This window comes from Mus caroli, unplaced genomic scaffold (genome assembly GCF_978045245.1).
Source record: "Mus caroli unplaced genomic scaffold, Mus_caroli_1 scaffold_3, whole genome shotgun sequence".
Classification (NCBI taxonomy): domain Eukaryota; kingdom Metazoa; phylum Chordata; class Mammalia; order Rodentia; family Muridae; genus Mus; species Mus caroli.
The window spans coordinates 44,193,350-44,215,327 of record NW_028227258.1 but is presented as its reverse complement, the minus strand read 5'-3'; the positions used below and the strand labels follow the sequence as shown (position 1 = coordinate 44,215,327).

At 43.3% G+C, this 21,978-nt stretch overlaps 1 protein-coding gene across 2 annotated transcripts; it reads left to right on the top strand.

Moving 5' to 3' along the window:
- Positions 1 to 55: 55 nt before the first annotated feature.
- Extl2 (exostosin like glycosyltransferase 2) lies at positions 56 to 21,616 on the top strand. Of its 2 annotated transcripts, none has more exons than XM_021157989.3 (5): positions 56 to 449; positions 3,172 to 3,246; positions 16,538 to 16,965; positions 17,977 to 18,047; positions 19,666 to 21,616. In XM_021157989.3, exons 2-5 carry the CDS (start codon positions 3,239 to 3,241, stop codon positions 20,149 to 20,151), a joined length of 993 nt encoding a protein of 330 aa, XP_021013648.2. In that variant the 5' UTR covers positions 56 to 449; positions 3,172 to 3,238; the 3' UTR covers positions 20,152 to 21,616. The 2 variants fall into 2 exon arrangements, with proteins under 2 accessions (XP_021013648.2, XP_021013649.2); XM_021157990.3 differs by lacking the exon at positions 56 to 449 and adding an exon at positions 801 to 1,104.
- The last annotated feature ends 362 nt before the right edge of the window (positions 21,617 to 21,978 follow it).

Here is a 21,978-nt window from a genome sequence, read left to right as displayed (position 1 = left end):
GGCGGGGGCGGGGGCTCTGGCAGGGGAGGGGCTTACGGGGAGGAGGTGGGGCTTGGGGGCTGCGGAAAGTCCGGGCTTGGGGGATCCTCTAGCTGAGCTGGGGGTCCTATCTCCTGAACTCACAAAAGATACCGGTGCTGGCTCTCTGCAGACGTGGCTGACTGGTTCAGGGCCCGCTGTCACCCACCCGGATCGTCCATCACATCGTCCCCGGATGCAGTGCAGCCCGCTCCTGCCCCTTCAGCATTAACCCACTAAAGGACCTCAAATCCCCGCTGTGCCTTAGGCAGCATCACTGAAAAGCCCAGGCGGCCACGTGCTGCGCCGCCACTGCACGGGATGTTCGAGGATGGCTTCCCGAGGTCAACGCTAAGGGAGTCCACCCCCACCCGCGGAAACCGTCACGCGGGACGCGATCGTTGAGTGCTTTGCAAAAGAAACACTTAAAGGTATTTTAAAACGTCCTTTAGGAAGAGGGCCATAGACTATGGCCTTGAGGTCCGCTTCTTGCTATTTCTCCCCTGCAACATCATTCGGTTGTAGCCCTGAAGGCAACCGCAGACTGGTTCCTTTAGCATCCTTGTCACCCCCAAGACAGTAGCTGTCACTATGGTCCATTTCAGGAGATGCAGATACAAGCCTGTTGGGTGGGAGGCTGGGGATGAGCCTTGTGGGCCTGGGCTGGCTAGAGGGACACTTTCCAGCATCTTTCTAGGGGATTGTTTAGACAAGGTCAGCTGGCCGATCACGTGAATGATTAAAAGTTGTTACCTAGAAGGGGAAACCGGGAAAGGAGGTCTGGTTTGGGAAGGTGGCTTGGAAACTACAAAACCGAGCTTCTTGGGAAAGCCTTTTTGCCTAACAGGAAGTAGAGCGTCACCCAAAACGAGGGAGGGGTGGCCACTCAGGGACTGTCCCCTTCTCCAGGCAGTCACTTTGCAGGCGGCGCATTTCCTAGGTTATCAATTGGACCAGCAGAGAGGTTGGAAGCCCGGTTTAGGAAAGGGGTGGAAAAGAGGCAAGCAAAGGAGACTCTCCTTTCGATTTATGCTAACCAAGCTGCAAATAAACCCGCTGGCCCCGCTGCAATCTTCTGCACTAGAGGTGAGGCAACTGTGAGATTCTCTTTCATTGATTTTATCTTTCCATTTGGGACCTCTGCTTGTTTTGCCCTCCTTCTTGGAACTTTGTGGGTAAGAAGGATTTATTCTGTAATTTAGATTTTTGAAAATAGATCTTGAAATCTTTTTTAAATGTTCCTTTTTAAAAACTGCTGGTAACAAACGGCTTGATTCTATATTATAAGTTCTAGGACAAACATGTCTCTTTTGTCTTTGCCTTTCTTGGGCCATTATTTTCATGTAAGCAAATATTCTCAATTAGTAGCATTTACTTTTTAAAGGCTACTCTGTTGCTGTTGCTGTTGTTCAGAGCAGTTTTTCAATGCTACCCTACTGCATTGCTGAGGAAGCCAGAACTGGCTGCAGACTAGGTCGTTTAAGGCAAAATAGCTATTGCAATTGATTTTTTTTTCCCTTGAAGACTGCGTTATTTAAGTATGATAGTGGGGATGGTATAACGAAATAATCAAGTTTCAGCAACGGATTTCCAGCCTTCTCATTAAGATCACCTGCAATTTGAGCCTATGTGGTTTTTATCCTGCCTTTGGAAATAAATTCTGTATTCCATCTTGCACTGTTGTAAATCCGAAGTTGCTTAGCTGGCAGAGATAGGAAGAAACCCACATTACCTGTTATTGAATAGTTTTGAAAGACATAAAGAAATTTAATTTCAGCTTTATCAGTTTCCTAGATTTATTACGATATAAGGTAGATCTGCTCTTGAAGATCTTCTCCCTTCTGACTGTGACCGTGCTATTTTTTAATCCTTAGCCCTGGACAGCATAAAGGCCAATCAGCGTTAAAGGCATTTTCGTTTGCAGTATAAAGCACAGAAGGACACTCTTTAAACCAGGAAGAGTTGTTTCTACTGTGCCTCACTTCTTTTTGTAATCTTTAAATAATATCTATCCTGTTCATGTTAACCTACATATAGGTTAACATATGTCCCACATGTTAACACATGTCCCACACGTCAAAATTGAACTCAGTTATCATTTGGAGATTATCTTGTATGTGTTGGGTGTCGAGACTATAAAGCAAGATAAGTCAGAGTTCTTCTTCTGGAAGAGTTTTATGGAGAGGACAAATTAATGTAAAGAGAGGGAGGTGGGGAGAAAGGCAAACCCATCGGTATTTTAGATGGTACAGTCTTTAAGTTGTGCAGCAGGGATGAATTTGAAACAGTGAACAGAGACAACAGCTGTTGCTCGATGAGCCTTTCTGTCTGTGCTCACCCAGTCATCTTACTCCCGCAGTAATTCTTATCCTTAAAAGAAGGAGTTGGGAGCACAACGATTTTGATTCCTTAGCTCTGTGTTGGCGGTCAGTGTTTAAGCAATCCTGCAGTCACATGAGGTACTTGAGAAGTCTCCAGTGAGAAAACTACAAAATAGATACAGTAATAAAGGTTCTTAAATTAATAAGTGTATCTCTATTTTAAATACTTACGTATATATTCAGTTAGTCGCTTTAGATGAACTGTGCACACTGTATGGCATGGTTAGTTGTGTGGTTGAAGATTGAAATATGAAAGCAGAGAAGATGAAAGGACGGACATTCCTCCTGTCCTGAGTCCTTTCCGGTAACAGACAGCAAGAATGACAAGGGTGCCATCTGTCAACCTCAGTAATCCATGTGGCATTTATCTGCAACCCTATTTTAGACCCATGCTTTATGAGATACATCAGATTGTTGTCCTATGAAGTGTTGTTTTAAAAGGGAGCTGTAATAGAGGGTCAGAGTAAAGATGAACGTGAGTCTAGGAATTAACTAGTGATGCAAATTATATTCACGGTCCTCAGTGTCACTTTGAGATGTGTGTGCCCTGGTTTCAGATGCATCAGTTGGGACAGTCTCTGTTTACTGTTTCTGGACCCTCCAGAGAAATCTAAAGACAAAAGCGCTGCAGTGTTAGCATCAGTCAACAAGAAAACACTATCTACCTCAGTCCCCAAATGTCATTTTAGAACCTAGAATAGCAGGGTTTTTTTTTTTTTCATTTAAAAGTCACTGGAAACATCACAGAAAATTCTTTGCTATCTTTTAATAGTACCAAGAGAGCCTGTTCCACTGAAGTACCGAAGTCATAAAGAATGCTGTTGTAAAAAGTTAATAATATGATGAGGTAAGTCACAGGTTCTGTCTCTTTAAAAAAACAACTAAAAATCCCAGTAAAATACATCTAACATAATGTGCCATCTTAATCGTTCTTGCGGTTCTGTAGTCTCAAGTATTTTTATGTTGTTGTATAACTGATCTCCAGATAAAACCGTCCTCCTCCACCTGCTCCCAGCGCTCGGCAACCATGAGTGTTCATCATGTTTCTGTGAGTTTGGCTGCACTAAATATCACATGTAAGTGGGAGCATACAGTAGCTGTCCCTTTTGTGTGAGAGTTCATTTCACATAGTTTAAATTCCCTTTTGAGATGGAGTTAAATGGTATACACATTGTATGTGTACTTCCCAAATGGATGAGTATTTATTCATCCATGGACCCTTGGGTGACTGGTGTTTTTGTTTGTTTTGTCTTGTTTCCCATTGTAAATAGAATTATATGACATTGGTGAAATACCATTATTTTAGTCTTAGGTTGTTTATCGTTTGGATGTTGTTGTTGTTGCTGTTAATGGTTGACACAGGGTCTCACTCTGTAGCCCTGACTAGCTAAGAAGCCACTCAGTATGCATATCAAGTTGGCCTCTTAACTCACAGGGACCTGCCTGCTTCTGGCTCTATGAGTCCCTGGATCAAAGGCAGGTCAGCATACCTGACTTAGTTCAGATTTTCTACATTGATTGGTTTGTTTTCTTGAAACTAAAAGTTCTAGCAGGCATGGAAGCAGTCCCAGCCCTAGGGAGGCTAGGCCATGAGGACCGTGAATTTTATGCCAGTCTTGGCTGTATAATGAGACCCTGTCTCCAAAAATACAAATAAAAATTCTGGCTGGGACCAAAACTTATTAGAAAATACCATAACGCCTCTTTTAAGGTGGATCCACTAAAATCATAATACAGATGTTAGGATAAAATCAATACTTGTGGTTCCTTGCTTGCTTTCTTCCTTTCCTTTCCTCTCCTCTCCTCTCCTCTCCTCTCCTCTCCTCTCCTCTCCTCTCCTCTCCTCTCCTCTCCTCTCCTCTCCTCTCCTCTCCTTTCCTTTTCTTCCTTTATTTTAACATGGATTGAAGCCTTTCTAGGATTGAGCCACCTTATGTTGGCCTTTTAGCTAAGATTAAATGTAGCATCTGTTTTTATCAGTTTATCTAAGGATTGAGCCTGTGGCTTCATGTACACACTTAAGTATGCACCCTGTCCCTGAGTGAATGCTACCACCTCCGTAACCTTTCTATATGGAATACTCTTGCTGTCTGCAATAAAACTGAAAACGAATCCTGTAAAACACAGAGAGAATACAGAGTGGCTCCCGGGAGAGGTGGGGGTTTGATTCTGGCCACCACTCTGTGCTGCAGGAAATACATGTCCCAGCTATTGAATCTACAAAATGAAGTGTGCCTATTTATTTATTTTTTTCCTCTTCAAAAATTAGAAGTGCTATCAGTTGGAACCATTGTCTGATGTAAAGGGAGGCAAGCTCAGACATCTGGGGAGGGCAGGAGCTATGGCTGCCTCTCTTTTCCAACAGTGCTGGTCACATGGTAAGAACCTGTAGGTATTTGTTGACAGGATAGAGCACCTTGGATTGTGTGACCTTTCCCACTAAAGGGAGACAGATCACATGAATCTGAGAACTCCATCTTAGGCTTAGTATCTGAAATACTTACAAGCCATATTTCATATGCATGAATCTGTTTCTCTTCAAGAAGTGACTTTGGAAGCTGCTAAAAACGAGTTTCAGCTAGGAGGGAACGCTTTGCAGGACAGTCCAGGGGATTTGTCGCCTAACAAACTTGCTCTCCTCGTCTCCAATCTTCTATTACTAAAACAGGTAGAGGTTCAAATGAAAAGCACCAGTATTCTGAAATGGCAAAAATTAAGGCTTTGCAGATGGACTTGACTTCTTTCTGACCCAGTTCTCAAACTAATTTTGCGTTAGACTCTGCTGAGCTAAAAATGCTTTTCTGTTTCTAGCTTAGTGCTTAGCATCCATTGATGCCTTGGGTCCTTGTACGAGTTTGCAATGTTCTTAGGAATAAGGCCACTCTTTGAGCCTCTTCTAGTATGCTTCTAGTATGCATTAAATTGGCCATCTCCCAACACATCATTATCATCTTAATCGTCTGTGATTAAGTGACAATTCCAAGAGAAAGAGTAAGGCTAGGAATACTTTTTAGCTACAATAGTTCACACCTGTGCACTTTGACACTCTAGAGGACCTCCTTGTGTGCCTCAGTGATAAATGGCTAGGTTGGAGGAGGCAGGCTGTGCATTAAAAACAGTTTATACATTTTTATGTTTTATTTCTCCATAAGTCACTGATAAATAAATTCTAGTTATTGCTATTGGCTCCTGGGAGCTGGGTTGAGAATATGATGTTTTAAGGAGGAAGGGGGAGAAGGGAGAACGGGAGTTTATTCATCAGACTGATGAGCAGGTTTTGGTGCGGCCAGGCTGGGGAAAGCAGGAAGGGGAATGGAGACACAGGTGTCTCATGACTGATGACCTGCTGCGAAAGCTGTCAGTGTTATTCCCTCTAACTTGATTTATCTCTAACGAAATGGCTCACTCCGCCTGGCTGTCCACAGCAGCAGGCTCAGATGTGCTGTAATCGGTGCAGAAATGCTTTTCTTACTACCCATGCTGCAGGATGGTCGGGTACAGCAGCGTTTACCCAGTTAAAAGTGATGCTGTACACAGATTTTTAAAAAAATAAAGTTGTATTGTTTCTGTTTCAGAACTATGGTTTCAAAAATGTACTAAAAATGGGGGGCAGGGATTGCAGATGGGAAACTGGGAAGGGGGCTAACATTTGAAACGTAAATAAATAAAATAACCAATTTTTAAAAAGTACTAAGGCAGAATTGGACCATCTAAAGGATAGGGTTTAGGTGGAAATCAGTGATCATGTGTGCCTTCATGTGTGTGTAAACTGTTATGTGAAAGCATGGCTCACTTTAGTCCATGACTTAGATGATCAATATTTGTTAACTATATGATTGACTGTTCATAAGCATGGAAAGGTCTCAAGGCACAGCTATGCATGCCCTCTTTTATTTTTATCTCTGTGTGTGTATCTGTGTGTGTGTATCCTACGTTTTGTAGTTTATTATGAATACAAAATAGCAAAATATTTTTAGGATGTTTAGACTTGCAAAGCAAGTCACAGAAGTGAAGCTTTGTTGGAATAAAGTGAGAGGACAGAGTGACAGAACAGAAAAAGAGCTGTGTGGCATTTCTAAAGTAACAGTGACAAGAAGGAATTCCTGAATGTGGGCAAAATCTTCAAAATCTCCTGGTGTCAGAGAGACGGCACAGTGTTTATGAGCACTGGCTGCTTTTCCAGAGGTTCAGTTCCCAGCACCCGCATGACAGTCCACAACTGTCTGGCAAGAGATCTGATGTGTCTCTGGCCTCCATGGGCATCAGGTGTGCATATTGTGCATATACACACCATACAGGCAAATACTCACATGCATAAAAATAAATAAATCTTCCTAAGCTACCCTAAAACACCCAGGAAAAAAATTCAGATTGCAGTAAATTCTATTTTATCTTGCTTAAAATTTTAATGGAAAAACTCATTAAGGGGCAATAAAGTCTATAGTTTCATTACTTTTAAGAGCCCAAACTAAATATTAATCTGTCAGTGTATTCATTACTTTATAGATCATAGAAACAATTTTCTTGATGGAAGAAGGATTCATTTTGGCTATTTGGGAGGTTACAGTTCATCATGAGAAGGAAGGCATGGCAGAGGTAGTTCCATGGTGGTTGGTCCGTGCTGCTCATTACATGTGGCCAGCAAGGAGACAGAGGTCTACTGGACCCAGGAGGATGGATAACCCATAAGACCTACCCTTGAATGATTCTACTTCCTCTAGATAGACCCCACTTCCTAAAGGCTCCACAATCTCCCTAAAGAGTGCAGCTACCTCTAGACTCAGTATTCAGTCACATGAACCTATGAAAGGCAGCTCAGGACCAAACTGTAACAGTCATGTAGGTGAGAATTTTGTCTGCTTAAATTTGGTCAGTCAGATACTTCCTAGTTAGTGTCTAGGAGGTAAGGACCTCCTAAACCCCTGGGGAAAGGATGATGATGTCTAACAGATGGTGAATTCCCACTCCTCCCTCCCTCCACCCCCAGGACAAATAAGTTTGTTCACTAAGAGTTCCTGTAGAAACTGAGATAGTGAAAAATATTTCAATTCAGAATAACCCCAGAAAGATGAGAGTAGGGTCAGGGTTGCAAATGAAAACAAAACTAGCCAGAGACTTGGGCTATCTATTACTCAAGCACCTTGGCTACAACTTGTGCATGTATGTGTATAGAGAGAAGCAAAACCCAAGTTCTGATTGAGCCCTTCCTTCCACTTTAAGATGTGTTTATCTCCTGGCAGATGAACGCCCTTTCCTGAGCATCTGTGTTCTCTAACCAAGCAAGTCCCAGTTCTGGTGTTGAAAGCAGAAAAGCGGCCTGTGTGGCTTGGGCTTGAGGTCCCATTTATGACTCTTTTGCCCCATCATCTAATGGTGACCGCCCAGGTCTTTTACGTAAGGAAACATTTCTTGAGTGCCCTGTTGATGGGACCTAATTTATATTTGAATTTATTCTGTTAACTTTTTAGGCATCTGTTGCAAAAATTAGGGCAATTGAAAATTGATTTATTTAACGTATGAGTGCTCTATCTGCATGGATGCCTGCATGTCAGAGAGGGCATCTGACCACATCACAGATGGTTGTGAGCCGCCAAGTGGTTGCTGGAAATTGAAACCTCTGGAAAGGCACCCAGTGCTCTTAACCTCTAAATGATCTCTCTAACCCAAGTTAGGGCAATTTCAACACAGATCCTCTCAGTCCATTCAATTTTTGAAGTTACAGCACAGTTACAGACTCAGACAGTGAGCCAGATGTTATTGTGCTTCCTAAAGATTGCCACCAATTTTCTCAAAATGTTGCCACACAGTGGGACAGTGAGATGGTCCCGCAAGTAAAAGCAGCTGTTGCCAAGCCTGGCAACCTGAGCACGGTCCCCAGGAGTCACATAGGAGAGAAATGACTCCCACAAGTTGTCCTCTCACCTCCCCGTGCATGACAAGGGCCACTCCCTACACAGAATAAATGTAATAGAAGAGATACATCCACTCTGGAAAGAGTGATGGGCTGCAGTTGTAATATTGGAAATGGTGCCTGTCTCCATGTCTGGAGTTCCAGGGAGCACACGGGATGGACAGCACCGAGGGAGAGTTACAAGAGTCGAGTAGACGTTTATTCACCTGGGCAGAAGGAAGTACGCTATAGGTAAATGGCAAATACAGAGGCGGGCTTGCCCCTTTGTCTCAGTTTGAACGGTGCTATTTGCATGCAGTACACCTGCCCAGGAGCTGCTAGGCTGCTAGGCAATGGGCAGCTGTCTCTCCCAGCTCTCATCTTGCACGTCTGTAGACAGAAGGCCCACGTTTTGCGTCTTCCTCTGTGTTCCACCTTGGGATGGTGGGGGAAAAAGGCCTGGCTGATGAAGGCCTCTTTTTTTTAGCATCTGTAGTCTGTAATCACCAGTTTTTATGCGAGTACATATCCTGGAGAAGGAGCCCAAAAAGAAACAGTCTGTGCTGTATCGGGCAGATCTCGCAGCGAAATGGCAGAACCGTTATCAGTCTCCTACCATCTGTGGCACAAGATGAATGCGGCAGATCCTCCTTGTCTGGTGCCAAGATGCTCATTGTGTTCCTACCTGATGAGCCAGAGGACATTTTTGTTGTTGTTGCTGTTGTTGTTGTTCCTGCTCCATCCTGGCATATTTGTTTGCAGCTTCTCTCTGCATAATTATTGCTCCTCCATTCTGAAGAAGCCAGCCCCAAGAAAAGAATTCAGCAGCACTGCTTCTGGTGACTGTTGATAAATAGAGTGTCTTAGAAAATTCAGATCTCCCTTTCTGTCTCAATGCATCCATGTATTTGTAGCTTGCACTTCCTTGACTGTGCGCTGTTTCCTTTCTCACTTTACCTTATGTCCTCATTTTTAAAAAATTACAATAATATTCACCCAGAAACCACTTCACTCAGAAATTTAAACATTCCTCCCACCATAACTCAGTAATCCCACTGTCCAGCATTCACCCATGAGAAATGATAACAAATGTCTGCATAAACATTTGCTCACAAATGTTCTCTGCAGCAATATCGATAATAACCCAAATGTGGAAACAACCAAAGTGCCAGCAATGAGCAGAAAAACAAAATGTGAAATGTCTGTGTAATAGAGTGTTATCTAGCAGTGAGAATAGAGTGGGGAGGAGGTACCAGGAGGCGCTTCACTATTTAGTGCTTACAGTGCAAATGTGAGGGTCTCTAAAGCCTAAGTAAATGTCAGGCAGGTATGTTATGCCCCCCTCCAATCCCTGTGCTCCCTTCAGAGGCAGAGTCCATGGGGCAAGCTGGCTAACTAGATTAGCCAAATCTGCAAGTTCCTGGGTCAGTAAGAGAACCTGCCTCAGTTAATAAAGTGGATAATAATTGAGGAAGACACCTAGTGTTTGGAGTTCATACACAGGTGTGGCTACCCACACTCAAGATGCACATGCGCACACACACATTACATACATACACATGCCAAAAAGAGATGCCTACATATGTGTATGAAATTTTAAAATAATTTTGCGAGGGAAAAGGAATAAGATTTTAAAAAGCCATCTAATGTATAGTTCCATTCATAGAAATGACTAAAATAGGCAAACTCATTGAGAGAGAAAATACATTTGTGGTTTTCTGGGGCTACGGAAGGCAGAGATTAATGGGAGTTGAAGAGACTGTTCTGAGTTCCCTTGGGACACTGAAAGTGTTTCAAAAATAAATCATTGGTGCTTACCTGCATTGTCAGCACTCAGGATGCTGAGGGAGCACAAGTTAGAATTTGAGGCCAATCTGGGCTACCTGGCGAGAACCCATCTTAAAGACAAAAACAAAAGCAAAAACAAAAAAACCAGAAAAACAAAATGTCATGTTTCCAAAAACCCTGTGAGGATATTAGAAGAACACGCTGTTCATGTCCCTTTAGATGGGTGTATCTTATGCAATGTAACATCACGCTGAAGCTATAAGAATGTTTTGGTACACAAAGAATTAATTTACTTTAGTGACAGCCATACCACAGTAGACAGGCATGCTATCCAGAAAAGCTTGCTCTGGCTCTGTTGTTGCTGCTGTGTATCCCAATGTGGCTGCAGGATGCTAGGCAAGCGTTTCTCCCTAGACCCTAAATCTATGCAATGAGGCAAGTAAATATTATCCCGTGTTTGTATGTAACAAAGAGCCGTGGCTTACTGGTAGTCTCTCTTATCATGTTCAAGTAGATCTTATTAGGCAACTAAAAGGAACACTCAAGCTTTCCCACCTTGGAACTTTGGGCATAACAGGCTAGATAATACTCTGTTGTGGGGGCCATCCTGCACATTGTGATGTGTTTAGCAGTACCCCTGACATCTTCCCTCTAGATAGCAAACAGTATCTCCACCTCCATTATTACAACCCCAAAACATCTCCATAATTGGCCAGCTATTACCTGGATGGTACAATAATCTCTGATTAGAATACCTCTGGGGTAGGATAACAGTTTATCAAAATAACCAAAAGGATGTGTTCTTTACTACAAAGAGCTACAGATGTGAGCATAGGTGCAAGTAGAAATAATCACTGGGAGAACCTTTATCTTTTCAGAGACAAGAAGGATATTGTAGTTTTATGTTTGCAGTGTTTAAGGGTTGTATCTCATCTAGTGTGATTGTCCAGGTGAGAGAAAGGCAGAAAACAGACTAAGAGCTATGAGCGAGTGATGCATGCCTTTAGGCTTAGTGCTAGGGAGGCAGAGGCAAGTGGATCTCTGAGTTCAAGCACAGTCTGGTGCAAAATTAGTTCAGACTATCCAGGGCAACATAGAGAGACTGTCTCAAAAGAAGGGGGCAGAGGAAGCTATAAGATTCACCTTGGAGTGAGACAGTGTGGTTCTGTGTTTTGCTTCTTCCCTTGTGGTGTCCAGGCTCTGCTGCACATCAAGCAGGGACGGATGGAACAGTGCCAAGTTCCGAGGTCCAAGTCTTCCCCTGGGGTGTCTGGGCCCTGGATGCACACGGAGGGGTCGAGAGGATGAAGCAAAGTCTGGAGTGGGTGGGTCAGCAGGATCCTGGTCTGGCAGTGGATGCTGGTGGGAGGTCTCTGAAGGTACCAGGGTTACAGCTCGTTAGTGCTACGGTTCTTTTAGGTAAGCTTCAAAGAACTCTCTCAGAAGATATTCAATGAAACAGATTATGCACATAAAGTTTCTTAGGGTGGACAGGGACTAGATAAACCTTGGAAAGTGGGAAGGGGTTCTTCTTAGGATGAAGTTTCATTGGCTGACGTTTAAGGTCATACCTTCCAGGAAGTTGAACCTGCAATCTTGCAAAGGATTATGTGGCATTCCTCAGGTAGATGTGGGGGTTGGGGCTCCCCAGGTAAGGTAGGGAAGAGGAAGTTCTGCTGGGCCAAGGATTCCTTTATTTTTCAACTATAGCTCAGAGGAGCTATCCAGACATGGTAGACTTTGACCTTAAGTAGCAGGATTGTGAGCAAGAGCCAGGTTGGCCAGCTTTACCTCTCAAGTCTTCACATCTTGCTGATGCATTTGTTTATGTCCCACTGAGAGCACAAGCTGTGGATTAGGTGATAGGGTCTCCAGAAATGACAAAAATAGAAAGCTTGACCTGTCCTTCAGAGTGCATCAAAGAGTGCTTGACTTCAGCTATTCTCAAGGTAGTGTGCCCCTTGTACTGAAGTTTGGGAAGTCCTTTCTCTTTTGCTCTTCCATGCAAACATTTAAATTTGCAAAATTTAATTGAGGTGCATTATTTAATAAACGCCAAATGAAATATTTACGATCTATCTCAAAAGACATCAATTATTCAGATCTCCAGAAACCGTTCAGATACAGGTAAGGTAGGGGATTAGAAGGTGTTTGAAGGTGCCGTCAGCACAGGGGACGGACTCCAGCTTAGGCGTATAAATGAAAGGGACGCTGTCAGTCCAGAGCATGGTTGACATTGTCTACAGTTTACAATATCTATAGTAATTAATCTCCTTTACTTTTCCCAGCCTGGAGTGACAGGGAGTGAGTGGGTAGAAACACTTCGAGGTTTAAGAATATGTCGTTTTGACTTAGCTCCCTAAAGCAGCACAAAGCTCTTAATTCTAGAGGCCTGGAATGCAGTTGGCAAAACCTTGTTTTACCCTGAGTGTGTTTGTAAGTGACCATGCATAACTGAACTGTGTTTTATGAGGCCCACTTTTAAATTCAGTGCTAAAAGGATTTTTCAAGCCTTTGGAATCAAGATTAGTAATTCCTGTGTCTTTGGTTGGTTTTCTTAGCAGCGTGTGCTGTGTTAGTAAGAAAGTGCATGGAATGGAAATGTTGGGCTTTAAAGCCTTAGATTACCATCCTCAAAGAGTAATTGCATGAAGGCTGATGTTACTAATTTATTCATACCTTAGAAGTGAGCCCGTGATAGAGGAAGAGACACAAAATTGCTTTTCTTAATAGAACAAACCGCAGAACATAGTTTAAGACCAATACCCTGGAAGATTCTGGAAAAGTCTTTCTGTCAAAAATCATACTGCTTTTCAAGTCTGGACTGGAAACACGAGAGCTTTTGTGACTTGTCCTTGTAGATAAGCTTTTCCCAAGGCCAGGCATGATAGTGCATTTCTGTGGTCAGAGAACCCAGGACACTGAGGCAGGAGGACTGTACATTCAAGGTTAGTCTGGGCTACATAGAGAGAGAGACCCTCTCTCAAAAAATGAACATAAATTAAGCTGCCTGTGACCCATCATGCTGTTCCATCAGGGAATGCCTTCCCTGAGCTGTCCATTCTCAGAAACTTAAAGGGAAGCTATGAAAGCATTCTATGTGTGCTTTCTCTTTGCCCTTGAATTAGAGAAATCTTTCTACCATTGCTCAGGGTATCTCGTGAAAGAGTTGGGGGAAGGATTGAGAGACCAGAAGGGGATAGGAACTCTACAAGAAGAACAACAGAGTCAAATAACCTGGACCTTTGGGGGCTTCCAGAGACTGGACCACCAACCAAAGACCATACACAGGCAGGACCTATCCCCCTTCCCCCACATATGTAACAGATGTGCAGCTTGATATTCATGCGGAATCCCCAACAACTGGAGCGGACGGAGGCTGTCCCTGATTCTGTTGCCTGCCTGAGGATCCTGTTTCCCTTCTGGGCTGCCTTGTCTGGCCTCAGTGGGAGAGGATGCTTCTAGTGCTGCAGTGACTTGATGTGCCAGGGTGGGGTGGTGGGTGGGGCTCCCCTCTCAGAGGAGAATGGGAGAGGAGGATGGGATGTGGGGTGGGGGAAGCATGGGCTGTGATCAGGATGTAACATAAATAAATATATTAATTAATGGGAAAAAAACCACATGAAATGAGGTCTTAGGAGTATGGTGGTTATTTGAACCCAACCCTGTTGTAAGGTATCCTCTTTGCAGTCTTACAGATTGCTTAGACAAGTCTAAGGGGTTGCTTGTGGGACAATGGCCTAGCTGCAGTTGCCTGAGTTCAACCACAGAAGTGAATGAAGACCTTAGATATGGTCTGTGTGTGCGAATACCACTGTGCCTTTCTAAGAAAGTGAAAAAGAGTAGATCCCGGTACATAAAGGCAGTTCTGTATTAAAGAGAGTAGTGCCATCACTGTGGACGGTTCCCATGCAATAACCATGGGCTGATTTTCAGCAAGAGCTTCTAAGAGCTTCTTCATTCTTTATCAGTATTGAGCAATAAATAATGTGTCTGCTATGTCATCTAGGAAAAGAGTTTCAGTGAGGTTTAAAAAAAATGGATCAAAGTCATGAGGAATAATACAGTTACAGTACCAGCACCCAGGAGACAAGGTACCTCAAGTTTGAGGTTAGACTAGGTTATATGCAACCTAAGGCCAGCCTGGGCTATATCCCAAGACCCTGACTCAAAACAAATACACTAGTAATAATAATCACATAATTCTCTTTTTCTGTGTGTAGGTGGGTGTGTGTGTGTGTGTGTGTGTGCACGCACGCGCATAAGATGACTACAGCTACGACAAGCTGGAGTCACGTATTGACAAAATAGATTCGAGACAGTTACCAAAATAACTTAAGGATATACCTGAAAAGCTCAGTGGAGGTTTGTGGGGTAATAAATTGTCCGAAACCAGAGTCAGGGTTAATTAAAAACCATCAGTGCAGGAGGTAGCAGTCCAGGAAATGACAATATGTAGAGACAGAAAAATCATGTCTAAGTCTGTAAAACTGACAGTAAGATTGAGCCTGTACATTGCAGAGGTTGATTAGTTAGAACCTCCTAACTAGTGAGGACCCAAGCTGTTTCCTTCCGTTGTGTTCACTGCTACAATTCCATGGTTAGCTTGGGAAGACTGGTCTGTTTTGTTAGAGGTAGGGTCTTAGTATGTATTATGTAGCCCAGGCTGTCTTGGAACATGCCATCCTCCTGCCTCAGCCTCTTGAATGCTGGGATTGCAATGTGCATCACCATACCTTGTGATCTATGCTGTGAGACCTGGTCCTGTGGAAATACAAAAGCCCCCCCCCCCCCGTCTTCGTTACTCTTCCATTGCAGTAAGAGACACCATGGCCAAGGTAACTCTCACAAAAGAAAACATTTTATTGGGCTCTTGCCTACAATTTCAGAGGGTTAGTTCTCATGGTGTGGGGAGCATGACTGCAGGTGGGCAGGCAGGGGTGGTGCTGGAGAAGTAGTTGACAGCTTTACACTCTGATGTCTGTAGATACCAGGCAGACAGAGTCAGAGATGGGGGTGAGAGAGTGGGGTGAGAGGGAAAAGAGGAAAAGAGGGGGGAGTTGGTAGGGGGCTTTTGAAACTTCAGTGCCCATTCCCATTGACACACTCCTCCAACAAGGCCACACAGCTCCTCTCTTCCCAAACAGTCCATCAACTGGGAGCTAAGCATGCAAATATAGTGCCTAAAGGGGCTATTTTCATTCAAATTACCATGATCTCCTACTTCAACGTGCATGTGAATCCTGGCAGAACAGCACGGCCTACAGTCTGGAGCAGCTTGGCACATATATAGGCATGGATTTTCTGGATATGAAACCTGGTGCTATTATTCAAATTGTTTAATAGCTCCAGAAAAGTTATCAAATCCCCATAAGTTATCTAAACTATCAAATGAGAAGAAGATGGAGGAAGACAAAGGGGGAGGAGAAAGAGGGGGGAAAAGGGGGAGGAGGAAGAGGAAAGGAGCACCTGTGGTTACTACCTGCACAATATCAAGCCAGACAGCATTCTTATAATGAGTGGGAGGGGCCAGTGAGTTCCCAGCCCTGAAAGCTATTGATAGTTGATGCATCAGGGTGAGAGGGACATGTTTTTCATTTTCTTTTGAAGGGTTTGGCCCCTGGAGGTGAACTATACTCAAGGAGTAGACCCATATGGCACATATAGTCAGCACAAATAGGACTCTGTGGATTATAGTGGGACTTTCTGGACTCACCAGTGGTGTGAATAATAACACAGAGACTTACTAATTTTTATTATTGCTTAGGCCTTAGGTTAAACTACCTCTCAGCTAGCTGGACTTGACTTAATCTTATTATCTTAGCTTACAACCCACCACATGGCTAGTTCTTTAACTCTCTCTCAGTCCTGGTACATCTGACCACCTTGGTGTCCTACTAGCAAATGTCCTTGAGCCTGGTCTTCTCCATGAGACTCTCTCTCACCCCAGAAGTCCCACCTTCTCTTTCCTGACTAACAGTAGCTCATCAGCTCTTTATTAAGCCATGCATCAAGTGAGGAAGGTGAATGTTCACAAAATACTGAGGCAGGTGATGATCCCTAAGCAGTACCAAAATCCCCCCCAGTTCTCAGCTCTCTGCACTATAGCAATACGCAATGGAATAATACAAAGACAACCTTCACACAATGGACAAAATGGTTACCCCAACAGTGGGTTCTTCTTCAAAAACAAAAGGATGACCTGAAGTGGTGTGGGAAGTGGTGGTGGATCTGGGAGGAGCTGCGGGGAGGAGTGGGAAATGCATATGATCAAAATACATTGTTATTAAAGACCTTCTTAAAGAATTGACAAACATATATTTTTAAGAGAATGTAAGACCACATTTTTTAATATTTGTCAGGCCAAATCACTTTACAAATGAAGGTAAATCCCTGACAAGAGTGGTCAGTGACTTAATTGAAACATAATGACTGTATTTTATTGCCGCCTCTACTCCAGGGGTTGCCACATCTGCAAACTTCCGGGAAGAGTCATGGGGATCCGAGTGCTCCGGTTCTCCCTGGTGGTCATCCTTGTGTTGCTGCTGGTAGCGGGGGCTTTGACCAACTTACTCCCCAACATCAAAGAAGACAAGATGCTCACTCTGCGTAGGGAGATCAAATCCCCGAGCAAGTCGGCCCTGGATTCATTCACTCTCATCATGCAGACATACAACAGAACAGACCTCTTACTAAGACTCCTAAATCATTATCAGGCGGTACCGAATCTGCACAAGGTGATCGTGGTGTGGAACAATGTGGGAGAGAAGGGCCCAGAGGAGTTGTGGAATTCTCTAGGGCCTCACCCGATCCCTGTCATCTTCAAACCACAAACAGCAAACAAAATGAGAAACCGACTCCAGGTCTTCCCTGAAGTGGAGACCAACGGTGAGTCAAAGCTGGATCTGAAAGGTCTGACAGGGCTCCTGTGGGTGTGTGGGCGGACTTCTAGCTTTCAGGGAAGTTGTTAGAAAGGCACTTTAAAACACTTAAGCCATTTCCAGATTTCCAACAAGCAGCTCGTGTGTGTGTGTGTGTGTGTGTGTGTGTGTGTGTGTGTGTGTGTGTGTGTGTTGGGGGGGTGGGGGGAGGGAGCGAACACAGAGACATCTTATGATGATAACAAAGAGGATAATGTTAAAATATTTTAAAAGGTATGCTGTATGGTGGCACAGTACACACAGAGTGTATGTTATCCACTACAGAAAAAGTCCTAAGATGACAGTTCTAGTCAGGGTTACTATTGCTGTGATGAAACACCATGACCAAATGCAATGGTTTATTTGGCTAACGTTTCCATATCACTGTTCATCATTGAAGGAGTCAGCACAGGAGTCTGAAGGCAGGAGCTGAAGCAGAGGCTATGGAGGGGGGTATTGCTTATGGGCTTGCTCAGCTTGTTTTCTATAGAACTCAGGACTACCAGTCCAGGGAATAGCCCCACCCACAGTGGGCTGGGCCCTCTCCTGTCAATCACTAGTTAAGACAATGCCCTCCAGGCTGGCTTCCATCCTGGTTTATAGAGGTATTTTCTCAATTAAGGCTCCCTACTCTCAACTCAAGTTGACGTAAAGCCAGCACAGTGACATTTATCTTAACGTTATGTGTGACATTCTTTCCTTCCCCTGTTCAACAGTTTCTCCTGTGTGTGATTTTTTTTTTTAAGTACCTTGGCTTTGTTAAGTGTTCATTAGTTTCTGGGTGGATGTGTTATAATTGCATGATGGTATTTTCCCTTCAGGCAGATTTTGTTTTCCCCTTAAGAATGTTTTTGACCCCATAATTAGGTTAGAACGTAGTCAGTTTGAATGGTCTGTATAGACACAACCACACCAGTATCTTCCTGAGTTTTGCATTCATTTCCACCGTTCAGTGTCTCTTTTTTCCTTTCCATTGCAGCGGTGTTGATGGTAGACGATGACACACTCATTAGTGCCCAGGACCTTGTTTTTGCTTTCTCAATTTGGCAGGTAATGTTGCTTTTTTTTTTTTTTTTTTTTTTAATGACACCATATGGGTAAAGTTTTATCTATGTGATACCTAGCCTGGGCAGCTTAGCTTTTTAATGGAGGCTACTAAGACAGTACAGTATCTAAAACCATAGCTGAAGTCATCATAAGCCAACGGAGATTTTCAGAGCTTACTTAAGATAGCATGAAACTTAACATCTTAACATCTTGGCTTAACATCTTCTTGAAATGGGAAATAAAAATGGAATTAGCTTCCCAAGAACAATGAAAGGATCTGGTGCAGCCAAGACTACGATGCAGCAAAGTTTTCCCCAGACCATCTGTGTCTCAGCTGGCAAATGTATCTGTATACTAACAACGTAAGAAGCTTGTTCTACAAGAAACCATTTATCGCCGCAACAAAATCGCATACTAGTTGAGCCCATGTGGAGAAGTCCTGAGGTCCTAATTCTGTGTGTACCGTTGTGGCGGCAGGTGTTTGTTTTGGCTTGGTTGTCCCTAAATGCCAGCTTGAGTGAGCCGGCATAAGTGGCCTGCTAGCTCTCCCACTGAGCAGATACTAATAATAGTTGGGCTTTGCAAGCTATGTTACAGATTACCTGAATCCAGAACTGTGTGCAGATCTTCTGATTAAATATTGTGCTATCCTAGTTGATTATATTTGCAGTAAGTCGTCCCTAAGGCCACATAGCACCATGGGACTCGAAGGGCAGGTGGTGACAGCACTGTGTCCATGCCAGCCTTCTAAAAGCTGCTGCTTTTAATTTCATGCCTAGCATATTGATCAATGAATTGTTCTTTTTTCTCTGCTAACAGGTTTTTTTTTTTTTTTTCCTGCCCCAAAAGCAACATCTTCTTAGGCAAAACTTTTTTGTTGTTGTTGTTGTTAATTACTTTTTTATTAGATATTTTCTTCATTTACATTTCAAATGCTATCCTGAAAGCCCCCTATACCCTCCCCACCTCCCTGCTCCCCTACCCACCCATCCCACTTCTTGGCCCTGGCGTTCCCCTGTACTGAGGCATATAAAGTTTGCAAGACCAAGGGGCCTCTCTTCCCAATGATGGCCGACTAGGCCATCTTCATGCAAAACGTTCTTAATAATGCTTCATCTACGAGGCTTCCACTTAATGGTTAAAAAAAAATCAGCCTGTCATAAATATAAAGATAGGATCAGGTACAGTACGAAGAATGTGATTGGTTAGAACAGCTTGAACAGAATAAAGAAATATAAATGGTGTTTTAAGTTTTATTCATAAAGTATCAAGAGTGATTTCTATCTGTTGATGAGGAGTATGTGGCTGTGGATGAGTCTGGTCAGTGCCCTGCATGTCTTCACCATTTGGTGTGCATGCAAGTACACTGGAGAGGACAGTCACTTGTGCCTACACATGCCTGTTAACCACCCCACCCCCATCCCCCTCCTCCCCATCCCCCACCCCCATCCTACTTGGTGCCTTTCTCCAGCCTGGGAGATTTTTCAGGATCTGGAGTGGGTAATGGTACTTCTTTGCCTTTATCCTCTGCCCATCATCCTCTGTCATACACAAGCGTCTTTATCCGTGTCTGCTCCAAAGAAACACCACACTTAACTGTTCCTTTTCTTCCTCTTTTCAGCAATTTCCTGATCAGATCGTAGGATTTGTACCTAGAAAGCACGTCTCTACTTCCTCCGGGATCTACAGTTACGGGGGCTTTGAGCTGCAGACACCGGGACCCGGGAATGGCGACCAGTACTCCATGGTGCTCATCGGAGCCTCCTTCTTCAACAGCAAATACCTGGAACTCTTCCAGAAGCAGCCTGCAGCCGTCCACGCGCTGATCGACGAGACGCAGAACTGTGACGACATCGCTATGAATTTCCTCGTCACCAGGCACACTGGCAAGCCTTCAGGGATATTCGTGAAACCCATAAACATGGTCAACTTGGAGAAAGAAACCAACGGGTATTCTGGAATGTGGCACCGGGCAGAGCACTTTCTGCAGAGATCCTACTGTATAAATAAGCTCGTTAACATCTACGACGGCATGCCCTTAAAGTACTCCAACATTATGATTTCCCAGTTTGGTTTTCCGTATGCCAACCATAAAAGTAAAATGTGAACCGGAAACAAAGACAAGCCCAAAACACCGTGCTGGGTTTTCAGTGGCTTCTCCATGCTGTGTGTTTTTGGTTTTATTTTTGTTTTTTTCAAGCAACACTATGAACTTTTATCTAGTCCATAAGTCTCTATAATAGAAAAAAAAAAACCATATGCGGTACTTCTAGAATATAAAACACATGGACTTCAAAAGCCAAGAAGTTGGCCTTACCGGGATAGGATTTCTTGTGCAGAGCTTTTGTCCAAGATGGTGACATTATTGTTTACATCTCGGACTGCTCCCCAGTTTGTTTGAGCCCTGGCATTTGCCTCAAGACCCTACAGCAAGCTGCTTCCAGAGACTCACAAGAGACAATTTTCAGCTTTTCAGTGAAGGTCGATTGTTTTTATTTGAAGCCTGAAATGCCTGCGGTATAGGGAAAAGCCATGTGAGGAGAGTTTAGTCTGAACTCACTGTAGAGAGCCAGGAAAATTCCTGGTTGCCGATGTCTTTCTGGCCCATCTCAGCAGAACTGAATGAGCCCAGCATGGTTCTAACGAAGCTGTCAGTGCTGCTGTTTCTGCTGTTAGGCCTGTTGGTGACTGGCAGTGTAAGTTTTCATGGCTGACTGTTGTTTAATTGTTTTTTATTATTTTGGTTTGGTTTGGTTTTTGTGTGAGCCTACTCTGCATGGATCACTGAAATGTGCCAGCCATGTTTCTCATATGCAACAAGGAGTCAATGTGTCCCTGTAATCTGTCACCGCGTGTGACCTTGAGAATCTACATTAGTTCTTATATTTTACAGAATGTGTTGAATAACTATGTATAAAAATAACTTCTGAAAGAATGGTTAAGTAGAAGCTAGCAGAAATAAAAAACTTTAGTATCAAAGATCTTTATTATTAAAACATAGGCTACCTTGTGAGTATTTAATAACTGTATTGCACAAAAATGTTTCCATACAGAACCCAGGATTTTGTTAGGATTTTTTTTTTAAGTCCCAAGGCACTATTCATCATGATGAAATTTCAATTACATAGTTGTTGAAAATAAAAAGGACTGAGCCATCATGTGAGAAGGCTGTGGGATACCCTCAGGAGTTCACTGTTCCTACTACACACCTCTCGCTGTGGGAGCCAGTGTCTGCGTCTTGCCTGCTGTCCTTTGGTTTGACCTTGTTCACCACTACTGAAAAGAAATAATCTATCAGGCCTCTGTGTATCACTTTTCTTCTTCTCTTCATATAAGGCGTGAAATAGGAAAATACTGACCACCCAAGTTCCACTGCAATACCTTCCCGCCGTCAGTTCAGCGTCTGTTTGTCTAAAAATGTATGTGTGTGTCTTAATGCAATCAGAAATATATTTCATTTGATCCCATTAAAAGTTATGTCAGTTACATGCTTCATCCAAATTTGGTAATACATTTTTGCTTCTTAGTCGTCCACTGTCAAATAAATAAACATCAGCTGTCTACTGTGTTAATAGCTGAGCGGGGTGCTTTGGTGATGTGTTCCGTGTTTCTCTGTACTTGGCAGTACCACTCACAGTGAAGCTGAAAACTTGATGTGTTCACCAGGAATAAGTTTCCTATTGGGAAGATAGCCCCGTGTTTGATTGAAATTTTTAAATAACCATGTGAATTTTACTATTTTCTCTCATATTATGAATCATCAACAAAAACACATTTAGGTCTATATAAGAAAGATTTCTACACTGGCTAGACCTCCTAAGACCATCTTTCCATGAAAACCTTTTACTCGTGCTCCACATGATCCAAAATCACTTGTGCAGGCTCAAAACTACACCCGTGTAGCAGTGTAGCTCAGGAGTAAAGCCTACAGGCT

Coding starts and splice junctions, on each gene's coding strand:
- Extl2 (XM_021157989.3), top strand. Junction 16,966..17,976: donor CCCTGAAGTGGAGACCAACG/GTGAGTCAAAGC, acceptor TTTCCATTGCAG/CGGTGTTGATGGTAGACGAT. Junction 18,048..19,665: donor TTGCTTTCTCAATTTGGCAG/GTAATGTTGCTT, acceptor TCCTCTTTTCAG/CAATTTCCTGATCAGATCGT.